The 23,496-nt window shown below is 60.2% G+C and overlaps 1 protein-coding gene across 1 annotated transcript; it reads left to right on the top strand.

Annotated features, from left to right (window-relative positions):
- Window positions 1-6,979: 6,979 nt before the first annotated feature.
- Dbh (dopamine beta-hydroxylase (dopamine beta-monooxygenase)) lies at window positions 6,980-22,884 on the top strand. The gene is made up of 12 exons (XM_013029378.1): window positions 6,980-7,327; window positions 9,511-9,657; window positions 11,371-11,628; window positions 12,390-12,566; window positions 13,039-13,141; window positions 15,982-16,148; window positions 17,555-17,698; window positions 18,140-18,178; window positions 18,590-18,649; window positions 21,331-21,458; window positions 21,869-22,028; window positions 22,753-22,884. Exons 1-12 carry the CDS (start codon window positions 6,980-6,982, stop codon window positions 22,882-22,884), a joined length of 1,863 nt encoding a protein of 620 aa, XP_012884832.1.
- The last annotated feature ends 612 nt before the right edge of the window (window positions 22,885-23,496 follow it).

The raw sequence follows: 23,496 nt of genomic DNA, 5'->3' as shown, positions 1-23,496 counted from the left end.
GCGTGGGGCCTTGAGTTCAAATCCCAGCACTGCTAGAAAAAAAACAGTCCTACAGCCAGGTGCCAGTGGCTCATGCTGTCATGAGATCTGAAGATCACAGTTCAAAGCCAGCCCAGGCAGGAAAGTCCATGAGACTCTTAGCTTCAATAAACCACTCAGAAAACAGGAAGGGGTGCTCTGGCTCAAGTGGTAGCACACTCGCCTTGAGCTGAAGAGCTGAGGGACAGCACCCAGGCCCAGAGTTCAAGCCCCACAACTGACCAAAAAAAAAAAAAGAGTCCTACAGAGTGCTGGCCTCACCGAGACACTCTGTCCTCCAGATATTGACGAAGCACCACCCAGAAAGTTGTCCTCTTCAGAATCCTGGCTCATTCTGGCTTCTTACAGCCCAGGCCCAGGACCCCTCCGTCCTGGTCACTTTAATTTGCCCTTTCCCCAGTGTCTGGCGGGGCCCAGCCTCCCTATAAGTGGATCAGCAGCAGGGAAATTGGATCAGGGTGTAGCGAGCGCTGCCTGCTTCTGACTGCGTGAATGTCAGAGCCTGCGGGCACGGAGACGTCCTGGCTTCAAAGCCTTGTCTTTGCAAGGCAGATGGCCAGACACCGTGGCCCTTATTCAATTTGTGCTTGTGAAGGTGACGCATTTGATTGTCGCCGGAGGGTCGCTGCCTGGCCTGGGAGCTCACGAGGCCCAGCCACAAGGCCTAACCCTACTTACCTGGAGGAAAATAACAGACAGACACAGGCGTCTCTGGGTGGTGACAGAATGGCCATTTCCCCTCCCCGCCCTGCCAATCGGGGCCCTGAGGACTGGCTTCAGTTAGGAGCCCAGACACTTTTGATCTTCTGTCTCACGACTCCATGTCTATGAACTTATTCTGAAGAATCACAAGTGCACCTGGGTGCTGGTGGCTCACGCCTGAAATCCTAGCTACTCAGGAGGTGAGATCTGAGGATCACTATTCAAAGCCAGCCAGGAGAGGAAAGTCTGTAAGACTTTATCTCCAATTAAGCATCAAGAAAGCCAGAGGCAGAGCTGTAGCATGCTAGTCTTGAGTGAAAGAAGCTAAGAGACAATGCCCAGTCTTGAGTTCAAGCCCCAGGAAAGGTGTGCGTGCATGCACATGCACACACATGTGAGGAGTCGCATGTGTGCATGGGCTGGTGTACAGAACAGATGGCACACCAGCATACATTTTATATATACATTCTGTATGTCCAGCAGCATACATCCATGAGCAGGCAAGCCACACCATGAAGCAGGGTCAGTTTGCACAATGGAATACCTCCAAGCTAAAAAGCCAGCCACAAAACAATGTATATGGTAGGCCATGAAAGAAATAATGACCAATGGTTCCTAAAAAAATACCCCCCCCACAAAATACAACGATCTTGCCATCTCAGTTCTGAAATAAACCCCAAGGAATTAAAAGCAGGGGTTTAGAGGGATATGGGAACCCATGTTAGTCACGGGTGTGATTAGCATGTCTTAGTAGCTAAGAAGCGGGAGCGACTGAGTGCCTACTGCAGCCAACCGGGGAATAAGGTGGAACTCACTGCACAACGGGATATTACCCAGCCTTTACCAGGAAGGAGATTCTGCTCTTGCTGCAGCAAGAATATACCAGGAGGACACTGGGCTGAGTGATGGAAGCCAGACACAAAGCACGAGGTTTTTGAGGATGGAATGCGGGACCTGTGTTGAACCAGCGGGCATGTGGGCAGGTTTATAACAAGAAGGTCCTTCCCACCCACGGAGCCCACTGTAAAAGCACAGGAGAGGCCCGGCTCCCGCCAGGCTGGCTCGGAGCCCGGGTGCCCACATCTACCAGGGCGGTCCCATCTCCGCCCCGTGAAGAAGAGGCTGGGGCAGAGAGGTCACAGCCGGTGTTCCCCGCTTGCTGTCTCTAGGGACGAGGAACACGTGCTGCCTGCTGGTGTCTCTGTCAAGGGACAGACGCTGCTCCCGGCCACCAAGGCCCAGGAGTGGCGCAGGACCGTGAGGCTCTGCCCTGCAGTGGGAGCTTAGACTCTCCCCCTCCCCCTCTGCCCCTGGGCCCTGCTGAGGCTGCAGGGTGCGTGCCCTTCATCCTCAGTCCGATCCGGTTTCCAGGTCTGCTCTGCCTCAAAGCTAGTGGGGGGCAGGGTGAAGGCTGGGGACAGCTCAGCCTTGGGACCTGAGACTCCTTTTCTTGGTTTAAGCGGTTGAGCAGGTGTGCGTATGGGATGGGGAGGGGGAGGTCCTAAAGTTGGTTGGTAGCTGCCCAGGCAGCATCCACAGCAGCAGGTAGCAGCCAGCCATGGGCGGCTATGGCTGCCCCAGTGTGGTCCAGGAATGCTGAGCGGAGGCCGGGTGCCTGGCTCTGGAGTAGCAGCTTGGACAGGAAGCGCTGAGCCTGTGGCAGAGGCTGGCGGGGCCCAAGGGCTCTGCTGTGCGTGTGACCCACCCCTTGCCACCTTCTCTGCAGCCCAGGCTGGTGCTACACTCTCTGGTTTTGGCATGGTTATTTGTGACCTGCAGCTCACAGGGAATTGGTGGTGGGGGTCCAGGCACCAGGATACCAGGCCGACCAGGCCAAGTATCATCATCCGGGGCCTAGGCCGGGGCACAAACGAACCTGAGCAGAGGCAGGGAGGGTGGTCAGGGACACAGACCCCAGCAGTGACCGCTGTCCTGGGCCAGCTCCTGCTATGCGCTGGGCAGGCACCCAGGGCCTGAGAGCCATCCTCCCCAGAGACCTTTTCCCGGGGACCTGAACCACAGTGTCCCCACATCTCTGCCCCCCACACCAGTGGGCTAAGCGGTGGGAGGGGTGGGCCCAGATGTTTGGGCACCCCTTTCTCTCAATGAGAGAGAGGAGGATGTGGGGGCCACCCTAGCTTCCTTCAGTCAGTGTGCTGATTTTGGGGTACTCTCACTGTCTCCCCAGGAGACCTTTGGGACAGAGCCTTCTGCCTGTAGTGGCCTCTGCTCGAGACCCTGTATCCGTCTCCTGACACCCAACCCTCTCTACACCCCAGCCACCTTTCACACGTCCTGAGTGTGCCCCAATCTTTGCCTTTGGTTTCTGGGGGGCTCAAAGCAGTGACATGGGGCCCAGAGCAGAAGGGAAACAGTCCTGGACCCCAGGGGCAGGGGTGGGCCTATCGTGACAAATGGCTGACCACTCCGAGTCTCAGAACAGCTCCTGTGTCCTACCGGGCGGCGACCGGGCGGCGACTGAAAGCCTGGCGTCCAGGGAATCCCCTTGCTGCCGTCTTGAGCCTGAGCCGCCATGCTCTGGCTGGTCCCTGCTCCATCCGTCTTCCATCCAGCAGTGTCTCCTCCCTCTGACCTCCACTGCCACGGCCATTGGGCTCAGCCTCTGCCTCCCCTCCAGGGGCCCTCAGTCCATCTGGCACAGGACACTGCAGGACCCTCTCCTCGTCCAGAGGCTTGACTGCTCCATTCCTCCACAGGCCCTTCCTCCTGTGGTCCACCCTACAGACAGGATTTGGAGCTGGAAATTGAGGTCCAATTCCATCCACTGGACCCAGCACAGGGTGGTGTGCGTCAGGGAGGGCTGCTGGGGTTGGGAAGGCCCTGCTGTGCCTTTCTGTGCCCTTCTGGACTGTAGTCCTGGCTGCCTATCCCCGGGGGGTTAGAGTGCAGAGGCGGGCTGGGGGAGGCAGGGGTGAGGCAGTGCAGAGGCGGGCTGGGGGAGGCAGGGGTGAGGCAGTGCAGAGGTGGGCTGGGGGAGGCAGTCTTCCAGAGGACCCCGTGGGCAGGTCTCTCCTCATCAGCATGGACCCCTGGGGGCGGTCCAAGATAGCTGAGCACAAGATAGACAGGAGGACCAACCTGTTAGAGGAGGGTGTGGGCCCAAGGGCGCTTTGGCGGGTTGCCCAGGACCCTGTCACACCCTCAGCGAAGGAGCCAGAGGGGCCACGCCCGGTCACCCACCCTTGGTGAGAGTGGAGGCCTTGCAGTCTGGGACTGTCCTGGCTCATCGGGCCCGGAGCTCCAGGTCCTGCCCGGGTTCTAGAACTGTGGGTGGGCTCTTGCAGTGTCACCCCCGGCCCACAACACCAAACCCTTTTGCGCCTGTCCTGCCCTCCAGAGCTTGGGGAGGGGGTGGAGGTTAGGGTTAGGGTCACCTGCAGTGACCTTGTCCAGGCCCTTGTGACCCCGCCCAGACCCTCATGACCCCACCTAGGCCTCCCCACCAGATACCCAGACCCTGGACACAGGCCGTGAACTCAGGCTGACCCCCGGGGGTCACCCAGGAGGACATGAACTTCCACTTTCCTACCAGACTCCACGCTCAGGACAGAAACCGGCTCCCCCGGAGGCATGCTGCACGGGAGGGGGTGCAGCCCCTCACGAGCCGGGGCGCTGCTGCTGCCAGCCCAAGGGTCGAGATGGCCTATAAGGACGTCCCTGGGGGTGCAGGCCTGTGGGGGCCGCACCCCAGCGGCGGCCTCTGTGCACCGGCTCTCCCCACCCAGCCCGCTGCCCCATCTCCAGGGCCGCACTGCGGCTGTCACCACCACGGCAGCCCGTCTGCCGCTGGGCCAACATGGCAGCACCGGTGGGGGCTGGCAGCCCCCAGGGCCACCGGCATCAGAGCGGTGCGGAAAGCAAGGGGCTTATTAAGACGCTGAAATGGGTTCTAAATGAGGTCAGCCGTCGATGCGCCTTGGAGAGGAGCCAGGCGCTGAGCGGCCGCAAACAAGGCTGATTTCCTGGTGGTGACAGTGACACCCACAGGCCACCCCAGCCCACCTCCCCCCTTGGAGGACAACTTGTCCTGACAGAGCAGAGTTACCAAGGGGGGAGGGCAAGGAGGGCAGGAAGAAGGGGGACGCCCCCCAACAACTAAAGCCAGAGCCGTGTCCAACACCTGGGGCGTGTGGGGGGGCAGCTGCCTGCTGCGCCAGTTCCTGCTGTGGGGTCAGATTGCTCTTAATTAAGATCCACCAAAGCCAGGAAGGGCACAGGGCCCGGGGCCCAGGAGGACCGGTGGGACTCATCCCCGCCTCCCGCAGTCCACGGCTTTGCCCCGACTGTGCATTTCTGCTCTGCACATCCTCCTGATGCCAGAGAGATTTGTTACTTTTCTGACCTTGGCTTCTGAGATGCATAGCTCATCACCTTCCCCCTCTCCCCCCCCCCGACACTGACAGACACACTCTGGGGTCCCTGACCTGCCGCTGGCCCACCCTGCCCTGCCCCTGCGGCTGAGTAACCCAGGTGAAGAGATTTCCTTCCGGTGGCTGCGTCCTGATGGACGTCGGATGGAGCAGTGACGGGTGAGCCGCGCAGTCCCTCCTCCCTCCTGCCAGCGGCCCGGACTGGGTACCTGTTACTTTCTGAAATCAGCAGAACCATTGCTGTCCAGTGAGGTGGAGGAAGGCTGGTGCTCCTGCCTGGTACGGAGCCAGGGAGAGAGAATGTCTCTCAAATCTTGTTAAAAAGAACTGCGTGTGCCTGGCGCTCTGCTGTTCACTGAGAGCCGCAAGCCGGCCTTCCCCTGGGGACTCCGAGCCACGGCTGCTGTGAGCCCAGGGGCGGATGAGGCCAGCGGCCAGCGCCTCCAGTCCCGAGCCCACCGGGCTCTGTACCCAGGAGTGGACGGGGCTGGCCACCATTGCGCCCCCCCCCACACATACACCTCTGGCCTAGGACAGCCTCAGCGTTCTGAGTCCAAGGGAGCCATTGTGGCCGATGTCCTTGTCACCAGTGGCAGGGGCGACAGTGAGTGATTCTTTGAGGTGCAGGTGCAGGACTCATCCCGGAGCCCCCTGGGCCCTCCCTGTCCTGAGGGCCACTGAGAACCATGGACCAAAGACGCCCCGCCTGTGTCTGTAGAGAGGGTCCTGGCATGTGGGAGAGAGGCCCACCTCCCGCACAAAGGCCAAGGGCCTCCACTCCCACCCGGTCCCCTGGGCCAGGTCCGCACTGTCTCCCAACCCCACCGCAGGAGGGAGAACACAGCCCTTCTCCTTCCTCAGAACCGGTGTCTGGCGGGACTGGAGCAGGAGGTCAGGCAGCATCTCCGAGAAGTGACGGTCCTGGTCCAGCTGCTCTGCCTGAGAGGAGCAAGGCTGAGCAGGCGTGGCAGGGAGATGGACGCAGGGCACTGGTGGGCAGATCTGTGCAGATACGGGAGAAACAGGGCTGAGGGCCAGCTGGCCTACAAGGAGGTAAGTTCAGCTGGTCCAGTCCAGACAAGAAGAAGTCATGTCCTTGAGAGCTCCGGACAGGGGAACGGCCTTGACCCTCACCCCCTTTCCTTAAAGACTGTCTCCTAGCCACGCCCTGGCGCTTGCCTGTCCTCCACACAGCCCCTTCCCTGCCTGCCCAGCAACACACCCCACAGCGATCTGCACCCCAGCCGCACGCCCACGCCTTCTGGAGCAGCCGTGGTGCCAGCTGGAGCTGGTGGGGAAATAGAGGCGACAAAAGGGGGAACAGCAGGCCGTGGAGAGAGCGTCTAAACACTGACTATTTGGGGATAGTTGTTATTTTTAGTTTGAAATCAGTCCACCCTCCAGCGTTGTAGAAACCACATGGCTGGCGGGGCCAGGCCCATGGCGAGGAGCCCACCTCTCACGGGTCACCCCCGGCAGGGCCCCTCAAGCCTTCCACGTGGCAGGAAAGGACGAGAATGGACCATCAGCCAGCCAGGTGTCACAGCGCCGGGCTGAAGGCTGTCGTGAGGCCTGTGGCCGCCGTCCCTGCCTTCCCGGAGGCTCGTCAGGGCATCAGCCGCTCGGCGTCCATTCCCCAGATGATGTCCATGTGTCATTAGTGCCAATTAAGGAGGGGCAGGAGCAACGTGTTTGCCCTGAGGCCCAGGTTGGTGGAGACCGGCCACTGGACAATTGAATTCCCCACTAGACAAATGTGATTACGGGTGCAGCCAGGATCCACCCTCACGGGGGGCTGGGGTATAGAAAGGGCCAGGTGGAGCCGGCCCTCCGAGCTCCCCGCAGCCATGCAAGCCCCCAGCCGCCAGTGTCGCCGAGCCAATCTCCCCGGCCCCAACGCCCGTGAGGCCGCCTCCATGTACGGCACGGCAGTGGCCATCTTCCTGGTCATCCTGGTGGCTGCATTGCAGGGCTCGGCTCCCCCAGAGAGCCCCTTCCCCTACCACATCCCCCTGGACCCCGAGGGGGTCCTGGAGCTCTCGTGGAATGTCAGCTATGTCCGGAAGGACGTGCATTTCCAGCTCCTGGTGCATGGGCTCCAGGCCGGGGTCCTGTTCGGGATGTCAGACCGCGGGGAGCTGCAGGGGGCCGACCTCGTGGTGCTCTGGACGGACGGGGGCAGTGCCTACTTTGCCGTAAGTCCTTCCTCCCGCCTGGCTCTTCCAACCCCAGCTGGCCCTCCGCCTACTCTGCTCCTTTCCACGTTTGAGTTCACTCTGGTCACCAGGTCTGTGTCCCTGGCTTGAGCATTGGGGGGGGGGAGAGGGGGAGAGAAGTGGGGACACCAATTTGAATGGGAAATGGGAAATGGGTGGCTTTTTACTGTCCTTGCCTGCATACCCCAACAAGCCGGGGTTCAGGAACCCCAAGGACAAATCACAGACCCCGCCATACTCCCACCGCCTGAGTGCAGACCCACGTCCCTCCCTTCCATACCGCCAGTGTGTGCACAGGCAGCGTGGTAACCAGCAACCAGCGCAGGAACACAGCACACAGACCTTCTGTGCCACACACGGCTGCGCAGGCGGTGCGAACAGGTGCCGATCCCTCCCGCCCCTGGGTGAGGAAAAGCCCTCCCCGGCCGGCGGAGCCCCGGCTGCTTCCCTGCAAAAGTTACCTCCACTCCGCCATCAAGGCACCGGAGTGGCCTTTGGGGTCCGTCACAAATGGCAGAGATGAGCAGAGGAGGAAGACCCCCACCCCCATCCCGCCCCAGGTCACAGATCTCCCTTCTCCTGCAGAGATCGGCCACCGGCCTTTCTAGAGACAAAACCCAGCTCTCCCTGGCCACGGGAACAAGAGGGCCAGGCCCTGCCTTCTCCAGACAAGGGTACTTTCCCAATCTGAGCAGGGCGGCCGGCTTCTGCTCTGGCCTCAGCCACCACACCGGAAGTGGGTAGAGTTTCCCACGAGTGGCCCCGGGTCCCGGCTGGGCAGCCACTTAGACATTGTAGGTGATGTGCTGCAGCAGGAGCCACTGGCCGAGGCCACCAGCAGGACCGGGCAGAGCTGTGCTGAGCTGTCTGAGCAGGAGCAGGGGACCCCCCCGCAACTCCTGCTGGGATCCTGGCCCTCGCAGGGGTGGGGGGGAGCGGGGTACTTCCTGTGTGGACCAGAGTCAGGTCGGGTTTCTCCTTTGGCAGTATGTTCAGCCATTGTTGTCTAGGTCTCCAGCCAGGATCCCACCTGCTAGCTTTCTACCTTGGTCCTCTTAAACCCACAGGGTCCCCAGCCGGGGCTTCACCAGCTACCTTCCTCTAGGGAGCATCTTGTAAAAATCTTTTGCAAGGTTCTTTTTCCTTTGAGGAAATGAAGAAAAACATGTTGGAAAAGAAACAAGCCAAAGGCTAAGAGCACAGGGCATTTTCGTGGCCTGTGGGCCTCACGCCCCACCCCAGGGGGAATTCTGTCCCCTGTGCTCACCTGGAGCCCACTGTAGTCTGAGCCTGGGTGCCCTGGCCAGGCAGGCAATAGAGGGAAGGGTTAGAGACCTAGTCACCATCCTCAGGCCTCAGTTACCCACTCCAGGTAAGCCTGGGACTAGGAGGAGGGCCATCTAGGGAGCAGTATTCAAGGTGATGCTAGCTCTTTGGGGTGAGCACCCTGAAATGTTGCTGTTGCTCAAGAATGTTGCTGTGGCTCAAGCGGCCACCCAGCTGTCCTATCAATCAGAAGCCCAGACACCTTCTTTGCTGATCTGGGGTCTGAACACAGGCCCTCACACTTGCTCACCTTGCTCGTTCGGCTGGTGTGTAAGACTCGAATCTCCCTTTTGGTCTGGTGTTGTACTATATTTTGGAAATGGAGTCTCATAGACCTTTCTACACAGGCTGGCTTTGAACCACAGCCCTCCAAGTCTCCACCTCCAGAGTAGCTAGAATTATAGGTGTGAGCCATCAGCACCTGGCTTGTGATTGCTTAAGGAAGGGGGAAAGGAAAAGGAGAGGGACAGAGGGGCGGGGCTGAGTGGGACACAGTGTACATCTGGGCAATCTCACAATGACCCCCCCCCACCTTTGTGAAACTAATGCATGCTAAGAAAAAGAAAAAAAAAGGAAAGAAGCTAGCCTAGCTATTATCCTGGTACTTGGGAGAATGAGCAAGAGGACTGTGAGTTCTGGACCAGCCTGTGCTACTTAACAAAACCCCATCTGAAAAGAGCCAATAAATAAAGGGAAGAGGAAGGGGTCTGGGACACCTCCACAGGAAGTGAGGTACAACTCCGCAGTGGGATTGGGAGGGCCTGAGCTCTGCTCAGCTCTGCACCCGGCCCTGCTGATGGATTCCTCCATGCTCAGATCCGGGGCTCTCTCCGCAGGACGCCTGGAGCGACCAGAAAGGACAGATACACCTAGATGCCCAGCAGGACTACCAGCTGCTGCAGGCACAGGGGACACCAGACGGCCTGTCCCTGCTGTTCAAGAGGTCCTTTGCCACCTGCGACCCCCAGGATTACCTTATTGAGGTAGGGCCCCCCAGCTGAGGAGAGTCTGCTGCCTGGGTGATTAGAGACGGCAGTGGCAGGGCTGCTGGTGTGTGTCTAGGTTTTACCTGTATGTGTGTGTGTGGTGGGGGGCATTGAGCTTTTAGGCTTAAGGCTGGCACTGAATCACTTGGACCACAGCTCCACTTCTGGCTTTTGGGTGGTTAATTGGAGATAAGGGGCTTGGACTTTCTTGCCTGGGCTGGCTTTGAGCCTGTATCCTCGATCTCAGCCTCCTGAGTGGCTAGGATTATAGGCGTGAGCCACCAGCACCTGGCTCCAGGCTTTAATTTTAGATCTGGTCAAGCGACACCATGGAAAGGCCGGTACCATTGAAAGAGATGTATTACGCACAGTTCTCGGGGAGGTAGCCCCCAGGCCACAGAGGGCCACGTGGGTGCACAGGCCTGGGGGTGAGGTAGAATGGAGCAAGGACAGTGTGGCAGGAGGTCGTACCCAGCTCCCATAGAAAAGGCAGAGCCTGGCAGGGAAGTGGTACCGTGTGGGTCCCAGGCGGGCTCCACCTCCCCAGCGCCTGGCCCGGAGCACGTGGGTGGGAGGCGCTGGCAGCATGAGCTCTCGGGTGGCAGGGTGTAGAATCCCATCCTCACCGGCCTACCGCACTGGTGGATGGCAGGAAGAGGTAGCAGCTGTGGCCATCCATTGGCCCGAGGTTAATTTACAAATGCCAAATGGACAAGCACAGGATCTAGGAAAAGAGCAGCAGGGGGCTGGCCAGATGAGGAAGCCAAGGCCCTGGAAAGGAATGGAAGCACCGAGGGGCTCAGGGGCAGAGCTGGAGCAGAGCTGGGCCTTCTGGTTGGTCGTTAAGTCTCTCCCTCCTGGTTGGAGGAGGTGAGGGAGGGCAGGGGATCATCTGAAGAATGTCCCAGGGTAGGCCAGGATCGCCGGTGCCCAGACTCTGGGCCCTCTGCCTGGAGCTCTGAGATACGCTTGGAGAGAGCATGCATCCTCCCAGTTCACCATAGCACACACCGTGGCTCTAGACCTGCAGGTGTTTCTGTCACCCTGTTCCACCCAGGATGCTGGTTTCCACTTCTGGTATGGGGTGGGAAGGCCCAACCCCTGCCCCGGAGCCTGGCTGCGCCCCCCAGCACAGCACCCCCAGCACGGCACCCCCCAGCACAGCACCCCCAGCACAGCACCCCCCAGCACAGCACCCCCCAGCACAGCACCCCCCAGCATAGCACCCCCCAGCACAGCACCCCCAGCACAGCACCCCCCAGCACAGCACCCCCAGCACAGCACCCCCAGCACAGCGCTCCCTGACAGGCCTTTCTGTGTCTGTGCTGTCCAGCACAAGTTCAAAACCCCATTTCACACGCAGCGCCAGTGCCCCAGGCTGGGCTGGCCTGAGCGTAGATACGACCTTGTCACCCTGTGCCCCAGGACCTTTGGGTTGTCCCAGCTGGCCCAGGCTCCATGGGGCCCAGAAGTCCCTATATGGGTATGGGATGTAGGCAGAACAGAAAAGACAAGATGCATTTGGAACAGAGCTGGGGTAGCCAGCCTGGGATCCGAACACAGACAGGGACGCGGCACTCAGAGCCCCTCGTCTGCACCGCTGAGAGCCACTGGCTGGAGGAGTGGGTGGGCAGAAACATAGCCTTTCTCCTGGTGGCTAAGGATCCTGCCCAGTGCGTGGGGGGACTGACGGGCCCCATCCGGCTGCAGGATGGCACCGTGCACCTGGTGTACGGCATCCTGGAGGAGCCCTTCCGGTCTCTGGAGGCCATCAACACCTCGGGCCTGCAGACGGGGCTGCAGCGGGTGCAGCTCCTGAAGGCCGAGGTCCGCACCCCGGCAATGCCCCCGGACACACACACCATGGAGATCCGCGCGCCTGACGTCCTGATCCCTGGCCAGGAGACCACGTACTGGTGCTACATCACCGAGCTGCCCCCCGGCTTCTCCCGGCACCACATCATCATGGTAGGTGGGGTCCACCCGGCTGCGGCACACCACCGAGTGTCCTCTCAGCGCCCAACTGCGGGACCAGCCTGGGCCCCGCACGGCCGCTGTCACAGCCACGGCAGCACCCCAGTCACGGCAGCACCCCAGTCCCCTGACACCCGGCTCGCCCATCCCCCACCCCAGGGCCTCTGTGCCCTTGGGACTAGGACTGCTGTCCATCCGTCCATCTGTCTGTCTATGGTCACCTGCCCCCTCACAGCTTAATTCATTCTCTAGGGCAGAAATCGTAGCGATGGCATTGGTGACTGGATGCCACTGTTTGCCAGACAGAGGTGGCACCCGGCACTGGCTACTGTCTCTGTTTCCAGAGGGGAAACACTGACCGGAGAGGCCGTGTGAGGGAGTAGCCTGGCTGTGCTCGTGTGCCTGGGGCCAGCCTGTAGGCTGGGGTGTCCATCCGCCTCTTGATGGTGCTTCAGAGAGAGTGTCCTTGCCTGGAAGTACCCGGCCTATCTCCACCTTTTCTGGAAATGGCCTGTGTGGGTCCCCCGCTCTCTTCACGCCAGGCCTCCTCTTCATGGGCTCCTGGCACCATCTTGCTCTGGGCTGGCAGCTTCCTCCCTGAGCCCAAGGCCCCTGCCATGCCGCTGCCCCCCTCCAAGCTGCCTTGCTCCTCCCTCCCATTTCACAGCTGGGCAGATGGGCCCAGAGGCCCCGGCCCGCGGGCAGGGCGAGCAGGCAGGCCAGCTCAGGGCTGTCCTGTGGCTGTCCCTGTGTAGTACGAGGCCGTCATCACCGAGGGCAACGAGGCCCTGGTACACCACATGGAGGTCTTCCAGTGTGCGGCCGAGTTCGAGACCTTCCCCCTCTTCAGTGGCCCGTGCGATTCCAAGATGAAGCCGGAGCGCCTCAACTACTGTCGCCACGTGCTGGCCGCCTGGGCCCTGGGCGCCAAGGTGAGTGCACCATGCTGCCAGCACCGCCCGCCTGCCCACCCGCGGCGACCCGGCCCCGCCTCCCACAGCAGGGGTATGTAGCAGGGGCGGCCAGGCCCCAACAGCTCCGGCTGCCTCTGGGATGTCTGACTCCCATCATTCTTTGGGGGCGCATAGACTGCTCCCTCTCTGACAGTGCCCCGCGTGGGTACTGATTTTATATACACGCTGGGGTCCATGTTCTGGGCACGGCATGCTTCCAGGGCTGCCCGGTGGCAAGGTAAGTTGGTCCCCGAAGGAGCCCCTGGGGTCTCCATGACTGCCTTCTCCCCAAGCTAGAGGACAGAGCAGGTGGGGCTGGGCTGGGAGTGAGACCAATGGTGGAACTGGTCCTGGTCCACCCAGCAGCAGGGGAGCCTTCTAATCCCCCACCCCGGCCCCGCCTGTCCCAGCCCAGGCCCCCTTCGGACACCTCCCTCTGTACCCCCCACAGGCGTTTTACTACCCAGAGGAAGCTGGTGTCGCTTTTGGGGGACCTGGGTCCTCCAGATACCTCCGCCTAGAAGTTCACTACCACAACCCGCTGAAGATCCAAGGTAGGGAACGGGAGGGAGGCGTGGCTCCATGCTCCACCTGTCCAGTCGGAAAGGACCTGGGGGTGCTAGAGGGGCACTACTGGCAGGCCTCAGCCTCCACCTGCCACAGGCCACCGCCCACCTCCGCAGGCAGCCCCCGCGCCCCACGCCCGTCCTCCTGTCTGCACAGGACCGCGGGTGTCTAGACGGCACCATCCCAGCTGCCACCCCCCACGGAAAGGCCAGGCGGAGGTCTTTGCACTCCTACCTTGCAGTGGAGGAAACTGAGGCTCAGAGGTGGAGGAGGAGGGACTTGAGGCCAGGAGTCCTGGCTCTGGCCCATCTCGGCCCCTGGGCCTTGTGAGCGTAGAGGCCGGCCTGGTCCCAGAGCTGCTGCCTGTCCCGATGCAGAGCACGGTGACACAGGCCAGCCTGAGCCCGTCCCTCCCCTCCCCTCGCTCGCCGCTCAGGGCCAGTTCAGGGTGTGCAGCCCAGACCTCGGGGCCTGTTGCCGTCCACAAAGTGGCTCTGCTCCCTCCAGGGAAGCTGGGCCACGGCGTGGCATCTGGCAGGGGTCCAGGCCGTGTCAGAGCCGTGGTGGTCCCTGCCCAGACTCCCCCGGGCCCTGAAGCTCTGACTACTGGAAAACGCGGCCTTGGGGACAGGCGGGGCTCTGGCTCGGCAGCCCCCAGTCACTGTAGAGGAACGGACGAGGGCGTCCAGCGCGAGCATGCACGTGGGGTTTCCTGTCCCTGTTCTGTGTGTGCCTGGGCCAGGGACAGCAGAGGTTTTGCTCCTAGGCTTCCTACTGCCTGTCAGCAGCTTGGAAGAGTACTCAGCCTGAGGTTCTGGCTGGCTATGCAGGGCAGTGCTGTAATTGATTAGCAATGTCTGCCCTGGGTGCTGCAGGAAGGGTTTAGTACAGCACAGTTGAGCTTATGGGCACTGAGCGCTCCGTGACCTCTGTGAGGTACACGGGAGGTGATCGTGTCCCCCAGTTCACCACGGCAGCCCTTAGGTCCTGAAGGTGGGGCGTCTGTCTGCCTGTCAACCTGAGCCCCGGTGTCTCCCCAACACGTTGGTACCTCCCACATTTGTACCCTGGCCCCAGAGCCTCCTGGCTGCCCCTTCCTGCTTTGCCGGCTCGCTAGCCAGCCCTGTCGGTACTCGAGGAGAGCCTGCCATGCACGGGGCATCCCTTCAGGGGCAGCCAGACGGTATCCATGGCAGCAAGGGCTTTGGGGAGCATGCAGAGCACAGATACACCTATGCACATGTGTGCATACCAGGGAAGCACAAGCAAAGTGCAAGGTGTGCAAAAGGATGAGAACCATGGGATGCAGCTGGCTTCACAGAGGTAACTTGTTTGCTTATGTATTCATTTATCTGTGCCAGTACTGGGGCATTTGAACTCAGCATCTCCTGCTCTAGTCTGGCCTTCGTGCTCAAGGCTGGCACTCTACCACTCTGCTTGAGCCACGCCCCCATGCTTTCAGCATTTTGCTTGTTCCCTGGAGCTGATGGTGTCCCAGAAGATCCTCAGCTCTCAGTGTCCTGCATAGCTGGGATTATAGGCATGAGCCTCCACTGTCTGGCTGTGTCTCTGTGGTGGTGTTAAACATGGCTTTGGGGTTGGAAGGGGAATGAAACTCAGAGCCAACACCGCTGGATCACTCTGTGCCTGAAGGCGGACAGTAGACGAGGTCTTTAGGATGGGAGTGCCAGTTAACATCGTGTCAGAAGCAGTGTTGACTGCTCTGTGTTGCTGCCCCATCTCCCACCAAAGGCAGTCTCTCTCTCTCTCTCTCTTTTGATGCGTTGCTGCCTTTCTCTCTCTTGGTATTGTGTGTGTAATGGGCCGCTGCCTCTGTCGCTGTCTCTGTCTGTATCTGTCTCTCCCCCCCCATCTCTCTCACTCTCTCAGTCCAGTGCTCTACTGCTTGAGCCACACCTCCACTTCCGGTTTTTGGCTGCTTAATTAGATATAAGAGTCTCGTGGACTTTCCTGCCTGAGCTAGCTTTGAACTGTGATCCTCAGATCTCAGCCACCTGAGGAGCTAGGGATATGGAGATGAGCCACCGGCGCCCATCTCCCTCCGTCTGTCTCTGTCTCTCTGTCTCTGTCTCTCTGTCTCTCTGTCTGTCTTTTCAAACAACATTCCTTTTCACTTGTGAAACTGCTGTGGTGGCTCAGAGCACTGTGAGGCTGGTGTGCCGAATGCCGGGTGCCGACCCCGGCTGTGCTCCTAATGACGCGGTTATTTTCCTCCCGGCTGCCTACGCCCGGCAGGACCGCAGCTGGAATTATCTGCAGCACACACAGAGGCGGCCGCAATGCGGCTCGGCCCTAGCATGAGAGGGGATTTATTGCTCATTTAAAACCTGAAAGCAAATGGATTTTCAAAACCTCCTTAAGCACAGGCGATGTCTGCCTCTTCCTGATTGTCTGCTTGTATTTATGGATCCTTTACCCAATATAAGGCCTTTCCTGTCACTTCACCAATCCTGAGATGGGCTGCTTTCTCTATAAATATCAAAATCCCACAATTATCTCATTATTTAATCCCTATCTGAATTTTAGCCAAGTGCCTTTTTCTTTCACTTATGTTATTTTGTTATTAGCTTCTGATGTGAGCAGCTGGGAGATACAGGAGCTACTGGGGTTTGGATGTTGGAGGGGGAGGGAGAAGACACCTGGTCTTGGTTTCAAGGCGTGAGGGACGGCCCGCGGCCTCTGTGGTGCCCTGCGTCCCAGCCGCTCGGCCCGCTGCCTCCCGCGCTGTTCTGTCAGCGAGGGCATCGGCGACCCTGTCCGCAGGGAGTGTGTGAGTTCCTCTGCTCACCCCGGGCCCCTTCCGCAGGCCGCCGGGACTCCTCCGGCATCCGCCTGCACTACACAGCCACGCTCCGGCGTTTCAACGCGGGGATCATGGAGCTGGGCCTGGTGTACACGCCGGTGATGGCCATCCCCCCACACGAGACTGCCTTCATGCTGACCGGCTACTGCACGGACAAGTGCACCCAGCTGGTGAGTGGGCCGGGCTGGGCTGCACCCCGCCGGCCCGGGGGGAGGCCGCTCCCCTGACCACGAATCCAGGACCTGTGTGCAGCTGCCCCTTCCCCGCCCACCCCGGCCCCAGCCCCCGTGGCTGGTCCCGCGGCGTGCCCACGCTTCCATGCACTGCACTGGAAGGGCACTTTCGGTATGCAAGCATCACACAGTGCAGTGGCCACGGGAACCCTCGGACACGGGGCCCAGCCCCTCTGTGTGGCCTGGGCCACTGGCGGGCTCCCAGGCTGTCCGCTGTCTGGAAACACCAGCCCTCACACACCGTGGAAACATGCATGTGTAGTGTGTGTGCACACACACACGCACGTGTGCCAATGCTTGACCTCAGGGCCTGGGCATTGTCTTGCATTTTTGCTCAAGGCTGGCACTCTATCGTGTGAGCCACAGCTCTGCTTCAGCGTTTGTTTGCTGCTTAATTGGACAAAAGAGTCACATGGACTTTTTCTGCCTGGGCTGGCTTTGAACCTTGATTTTGAGATCTCAGCCTCCTGAGTAGCTAGGGTTACAGGCCTGAGTCACCAGCACTTAGCTTGATGACACTGTCTATCTAACAAAGAAACCATAAACCCCGGAAAATTCCTTGAGGCGTTACGTGTTGGTGAGCCTCCCTCCCCCTCCCCCCCCCGACTCCCATGGGAGTGACTGTCACTCGTGGGCCTGGATGACAGCTCCTAGCTGCACAGCAGGGTCACCGTGCCCTTAGGGAGAACACCCTGTTGTAAGCACGGGAGGGAGCTGTTGGTGGGCACTGCAGAACACATACTGGTTGCCCCCTTGACATGGGGTCTACAGAGTGTGGCGGGAGTGTGGAGGCCCTGCCTGCTCACCCGGCAGCCTTCGCCGTAGGTCCTGCTGCTGCAAAGACGGAGAAGAACACATGCTCTGCCTTCAGGACGCAAGAGAGACAAAAGGGCCGGGCGCTGGCGGCTCACGCCTGTCATCCCAGCTACTCAGGAGGCTGAGATCTGAGGATCGCAGTTCAAAGCCAGCCCAGGCAGGAAAGTCCATGAGACGCTTATCTCCAACAAACCACCAGAAAACCAGAAGTGGCACTGTGGCTCCAGTGGTAGAGCACTAGCCTTGAGCTGAACAGCTGAGGGACGGTGCCCAGGCCCAGAGTTCAGGCCTCACGACCAACAACAAAAAAAAAAAAGAGAGAGAATCTGTCCAGGAGCCCGGAGCTGCTGCTGCTTCGCAAGGCCCAGGCTGCAGCCCGCGCCAGCTCTTACAGCCTTTTTAGGTTTATGACCAGCAGGAAGAATCCTCTAGAAAAGGGAAACAAAGGCAGGGTGTCTCTGCTCCCTGCTTCTGGTTGGGGCCCCTTGGGGGTCAGGCCCTGACTCTGTGCGTCCCCGCGCCCACAGGCCCTGCCACCCTCCGGAATCCGAATCTTTGCCTCCCAGCTCCACACACACCTGACGGGGAGGAAGGTGGTCACTGTGCTGGCCCGGGATGGCCAAGAGAGGGAGATCGTGAACAGGGACAATCATTACAGCCCTCACTTCCAGGTAGGGGCCCGCGGGGCCTACCCCTCCCCTGCTGGGCCTCCCTCGGCCCGCTGGGCTTTTCCCTAGGCGTGCTGGGCCTGCCTCTCGCCTCTGGCCTCCCCCTCAGCTGCTAGGCCTTCCCTCCAATGGCCCCAGCAATAACCACGCTGAGGCTCTTGCACCCAGCACCCCCTCTTACACTCTAATCCAAGGGGAAGGTGTTGGATCCTGGCCCCAGGGTGGCCAGGGGCTTTGGGGGTCCCTAGCCACGCAAGGTTACATCACCCCAGTGCTCACCTTCTTGTCCTAACCTTGTCCCTTCCTGTTTGGAGCCCACATTTAACCAGCTCTGGCTCCCCAGAGAGGCAGGGCAGAGCTGACAACCCAAGGGTCAGGAGGCTTAGTCTGGGGTGTGGGAGAAGGCCCCAAGCAATCTGATGTCTGCCCTCTTCCCCGCTCAAGGAGATCCGCATGCTGAAGAAGATGGTATCTGTGTACCCGGTGAGTGCCAAGGGGGTGGGGGACAGGGAGCCCAGGGGTCCTCAGAGGGGGGGACCCAGAGAAGGCCGGGGGGGTGGAGAGCCAGAAGGATGGGGTCAAGGCCACAGAGGACGCCCCTCTCTGGCCTTGCCACCATCTGAAAGCTGTGGGAAAGGATGAGGGCCCTGGGTGGGGACCCAGGCCCACGGTGGGGGCCTCAGCCTCGACAGCAGCGGGGCCAGGCCTGAGCCCATGACTTGTGTCTTTGGGGCCCCGGGGCGGATGGAGTCCAGCCCCCGGGACAGGCATTTTGTAACCCTCATGTGGATGAAGGGGTGAGGGGTGCTTCTGGGGGGCACCTGCTCCCCAGGGGCTGGGTTGCCCACCAGCCCCAGAGGGCGGGCGCTGACGCAGCTGCGGCCTCATCCCCAGGGCGATGTGCTGGTCACCTCTTGCACTTACAACACGGAGGACAGGAAGCTGGCCACCGTGGTAAGTCACCCCGGCCACCCCAGGTGCCTGTCCAGGGCCCGGGGGACTGTCTCTAAAACCTCCCTGAGGCTGGGTCCCAACCCCTTGGCTGGAGTGCCGGTCGCCGCGGGGCAGGGCGCGTGGCTGCGTTACCTCCATCTTCCTGAATGAAGTTCCGAACTTGTGAGCAGGGCAGCATGGCGCTGTTGGATGGACACCGTGACGCGTGGCTAGGCTGTGTGTCTGGGACATGCGCTGGATAACTGGGCAGTGCACAGAAGGGGACAGCCACGGGTAGAAGGCCATTCATTCAGCTAGACCAACCCTCAGAAAATAGAACCAAAAATAGAACGAAGAGACAGACTTCTGCACAACAGCTAGGAATTTCTGATGGCTGTCCGTGTCTGGGGGACCGCGGTTCTTCGCAGGGTGGAGGTGACAGCCCCGGCCTGGGGTTTGTGCCCCCGGCTGGCCAGGAGTTTGCAGCCCTCTCTCCACGCAGCCGCCCGTGGCTGCCCGGAGTGTACATTTGTTTTTTCCTGTTTCCTGCCACCCGCTCCGTCCTCCGCTGCCGCATCTCTCATCACGGATTCGCACACGGGCTCCGCAGCCCCCTGTCCGCTGCGATTGCTTCCCGACCCAGAGAAATTGGCTGACGGTGGTGACCGTCGAGCTCAGGGCTCTGGGGCGCCTCTCGCAGCGGACTGGTCCCCGCCCCCCCTCAGGACCCCTGAGCTGGCAGTGTGGTCTGTGGGTTTGTGTGTTTGCTTTCCTTCTGGCTGAATTCGGTGACCCCTTGAGGGAACCATCTGGTTGTACCCCGTGGTGTCTTCTCTGGGTTCCCTTCCCTAGCCAGGGGGGCTGAGTGTTCCGTCAGGACTCCTGGCTGCTCTTCTTCTGCTGTGACCCCAAGAGTGTGCGGGGCCCCGTTTCTCCTTCCTTCCTCTCTTTCCCTCCTCAGAATCTGGTACTTGTATGTCACCAGATTCTTATTCAGCGAGTCAAGATGGCAGCTCTGGGCAGGAGCCATTACAGTCCCTCACGCCTGGAATCCCAGCTGCTCAGGAGGCTGAGCTCTGAAGACGAAGGTTTGAAGCCAATTCTGGCTGGAAAAATTCGCAAGTCCCTTATGTACAATGAACCAGCAAAAAGGCAGAAGTGCAGCTCAAGTGTGCTAGCCTTGAGCAACAAAAAGTCCAGAGGCAGCTCCCAGGCCCCCAGTTCATAACCCAGGACCAGCACACGCACACACAAAACATGACCGTGTCTTTCAGACCACCATCGTGTCCCTTCTCCTCTTGGTCATGTTACACTTTTAGTTAAAGTCATCTATGGAGACAGAATTTACGCACCACAGTCAATTGTTTGACTTTAGTACAGTCACAGACGCAGGCAACCACCAGCCCTGGTAACCACCGCCACCTGCTGAATCCAGACTGGCCCATTCTGGACATTTCTTCTTGATGGAGTCGTGTGGTTTCTTTCCCTGTGTATAAAGTTACAGAATCTCCCTTTCTTGGAATGGAGGGTTACTCTATTACACCCTTCTCCAGCGGGCTGTCACTCAACAGACGCCACTGTTTGTAGCCCTACAAATGGCACGTGCTGGTGATGAGGATGGTGACGATGATGCTGATACTGTACTAGAGTGTGAACTCAGGACCTGAGCTTGCTGGGCCAGCACTCTACCCCTTGAACCACACCCCAAGTCTTTTACTTCTGTGTGTGTGTGTGTGTGTGTGTGTGTGTGTGTATATGTGTGTGCGTGTGTGCTGATGTTTGCTCAGTTTAACTGATTGAGATGGAGTCTTGTGAACTTTCATGCCTGGGTTGGCCTTGATCTCTGCCTCACTGGTAGTTGGGATTACAGGAGTGAGTCACGATACCTGGTTGAGGGGCACAGTATTGGTATTTGTTCATTCTCTGGTGGATGGACGTTTGTGTTGCTTACAGTCTCATTTCATTCCCCAAGGTTTTTAGCCTGAACTGTCACAGGGGAGAAATGAAGGCTCAGAGAAGGGAGACCCGTGCCTATGGCCCAGCTACCCTAGGGGGGTCTGAGCCGGGTTGTTCCCTACCTGCCTTCTTAGGGCTGACAGCTGCCCACCCCGGGCTGGGGGCACACACCGGGGGCAGAGGCCCCCGCGGCACACACACAGCTCAGAGGCTGGCAGAGGCCCCGCGGCACACACACAGCCCTGGCTCAGAGGCTGGCAGAGGCCCCCGCGGCACACACACAGCTCAGAGGCTGGCAGAGGCCCCCGCGGCACACACAGCCCTGGCTCCGAGGCTGCCCTCCTTCACCTGGAGAAGGGTCGGGATGTAAGAGCAGCACCACACTGGGTGGTGTTTGCTGCGTGCTGAGCCGCCTATGTGTAATCTTGCTCCTCTCAGAGTTCAGCTGGGTGGGGGGATTGGGGGTCGGTGGGCGGGGCATGAGGAGGGTGGGTTTCTCAGCTCCAGGCTCCTCCAGGCCCGTTTGTGCCTCTGATTGAACAGCCATGGCAGGGTGTGTGTCTCCTCGTCCCCCTGAGACTCAGCTTTTGTACCCAGAAAATAGTACTGCCTTGGCCCTTGCCCCATCCCACAGCCTTCCTAACCTCCCCAACCCATCTGTCTCCACTGGTACCGCCTGTCGCCTGTCTCCCAGCCAGGGCTGCGAGGGACGCCAGCCCACTGACGGCCATCCCTGTGGCTTGCAGGGCGGCTTCGGGATCCTGGAGGAGATGTGTGTCAACTACATACACTACTACCCCCAGACGGAGCTGGAGCTCTGCAAGAGCGCCGTGGACGCTGGCTTCCTGCAGAAATACTTCCACTTGGTGAACAGGTGAAGGGCCTCCCTGTGCTCCGGGTCCCCAGGAGAACCAAGACGGAAACCCACAGGCCCCGATAGGAGGCTGAGCAGACCTGAAGAATCCACACCAAGTCCTTGGAGCAAGGCTGGCACCGTGCCACCCAACTAGCTCCTGGAGGTGCCTGTGGCAGGCATCACTAATCAATCCCTAATTCACAACCAAGCCCAGAGCAGCCCTAACCAACAATTCAAGGTGTCACAAGGGATGAATCCATTGCTGGCAGGGGCACAGGGCCAGCACAGCTTCCTGGGAAGCCCACATGAGTGGCAGGGCTGGGGGAGGGGGCGCAGGGAGGGCAACTGCTGGAGGCCTCACCGGCATCCTGCAGGGCTTCCCTCCTCCCCCTCCCAGCCTCAGCCTGGGCTGCCTCCTCTGCCTCCAGGTTCGACAGTGAAGGTGTCTGCACCTGCCCTCAGGCCTCTGTCCCCCAGCAGTTTGCCTCTGTGCCCTGGAACTCCTTTAACCGGGATGTGCTCAAGGCCCTGTACGACTTTGCCCCTATCTCTATGCATTGCAACAAGTCCTCCGCCATCCGCTTCCAGGTAGGCTGTCAGATACCCGCCGTGGGGCCACGGGGGACCCAGCCATGCCCCTCCCCATGACTCTGGTGTTGCACCCTAAACTCCTGGGCAGGAAGCACTCACACGCGCCAGCTGGAGAAAATGACCCAGCGGTGACAGACTGTAAGGAGGACAGACCATAACACTGTGGGGAAGGGCAGGGCAGCCACCTCTCCTGCCAACAGCCAATCCGCAGCCTCCCTAAAACCTAAACATAAAACCTGGGAGGGGGCGGGGAGCCCCGGCTGCCCCCGCAGCTGCTTTCCTGCTCCTTGCCTGAGACCCTCTGGGACTCAAAGGCACCTAATTGATTCCCCAGCTGAGCCGCGGCCCGGCGCGCAGAGCCGCCATCAGGAGTCTGGGCCTGCATAGAGTCAGGCAGGGAAGGGGGAAACCGTTGCCGCCCGGGGGTCCAGGAGCAAACCTTTTCCAGTTAATTGCTAAACCTGACAGCGGCGCAGCGCGGCACCACATCTACCGGGACTGAAAGCTCGGCTGTCGGCCGCAGCCTGGCTAGAGCTATGGCTCCCTGCTGCTTTCAGGTCACCAAGTAACTGAGGGCATGGTGGGGATCCCTAGGAGCAGCTTGTGTATGTGGGGAGTGGACAGAGTTTGGCTTGAGGGCAAGAAAAGTGGCTGGAGATGTGGCACCCCACCATGCTCCCCCCTCCCAGCCTCAGTTTACCTCCTGGTTCCTTCCTTACAGGGTGAATGGGATCTGCAGCCCCTGCCCAAGATCCTCTCAACACTGGAAGAGCCCACCCCACAGTGCTCTGCCAGCCAGGCCCAGAGCCCCAGCGGCCCCACCAGGGTCAGCATTGGCCGGGGCAGAGGTTAGGGGGGGCCGCTCCTGGCCTTTCTCTCCGCCAGGGCACAGGGGCTCTGGCCAGCACCCCTCCCCCATGAGGCCCTCCCCTCTGTGGAACAGTGCCATGGGCCTAGAATGAAGGCACCAGGCCAAGCCCTGCCTGAAGCTTGATCCACTCCAGCCCCCTGTTCCTGAGACCCCTGCATGACGGAGAGGCTCCCCAACCCCCAGGCCCACTCAGCACAGGGACAAGCCACCACGGGGGGCAGGAAAGGGGGCTGGGACGTCCACCTCCCTGACAGCCATGCTAGGCTGGGCTGTGGACTCACCCTCTGCCCATGGTGGCGGTTCGTGTTGGTGTGTGTGTGTACGCTTGCTGCAGTTTCTTAAACATCTCCCTGAGGATCGGCTCTGTCTCCCGTGGGCGGCGTTCCCGCACTGAGACACTTAGTGAGTTAAGACTTGCTCCAAGGCAGGGTAAATAGAAATTTTCGCCCACCTAAAAGGGAAGCCCTCACAACTCTCTCTACTGAAAACCAAGGCGGCCAAGAGCCAGATGAAGACTGCAGCCTCGTTGGGGAACTCTGGTTAGCACTGCCCACTCCTCCCAGGGAGAAACTGGCAGTGACGTGGCCAGGATCT

The sequence above is a fragment of the Dipodomys ordii genome, unplaced genomic scaffold (genome assembly GCF_000151885.1).
Source record: "Dipodomys ordii isolate 6190 unplaced genomic scaffold, Dord_2.0 Scaffold118, whole genome shotgun sequence".
Classification (NCBI taxonomy): Eukaryota; Metazoa; Chordata; class Mammalia; order Rodentia; family Heteromyidae; genus Dipodomys; species Dipodomys ordii.
Note: the sequence above shows the minus strand (reverse complement) of the source record. Positions and strands in the feature narration are given on the sequence as shown.

Excerpts from the sequence above, each read along its gene's own strand:
- Dbh (XM_013029378.1), top strand. The coding sequence starts at position 6,980 with ATGCAAGCCCCCAGCCGCCAGTGTCGCCGAGCCAATCTCCCCGGCCCC. Across the intron at positions 12,567-13,038 it reads CCTGGGCCCTGGGCGCCAAG|GCGTTTTACTACCCAGAGGA; the intron begins GTGAGTGCACCA and ends TACCCCCCACAG. Across the intron at positions 18,179-18,589 it reads AGATGGTATCTGTGTACCCG|GGCGATGTGCTGGTCACCTC; the intron begins GTGAGTGCCAAG and ends CCTCATCCCCAG.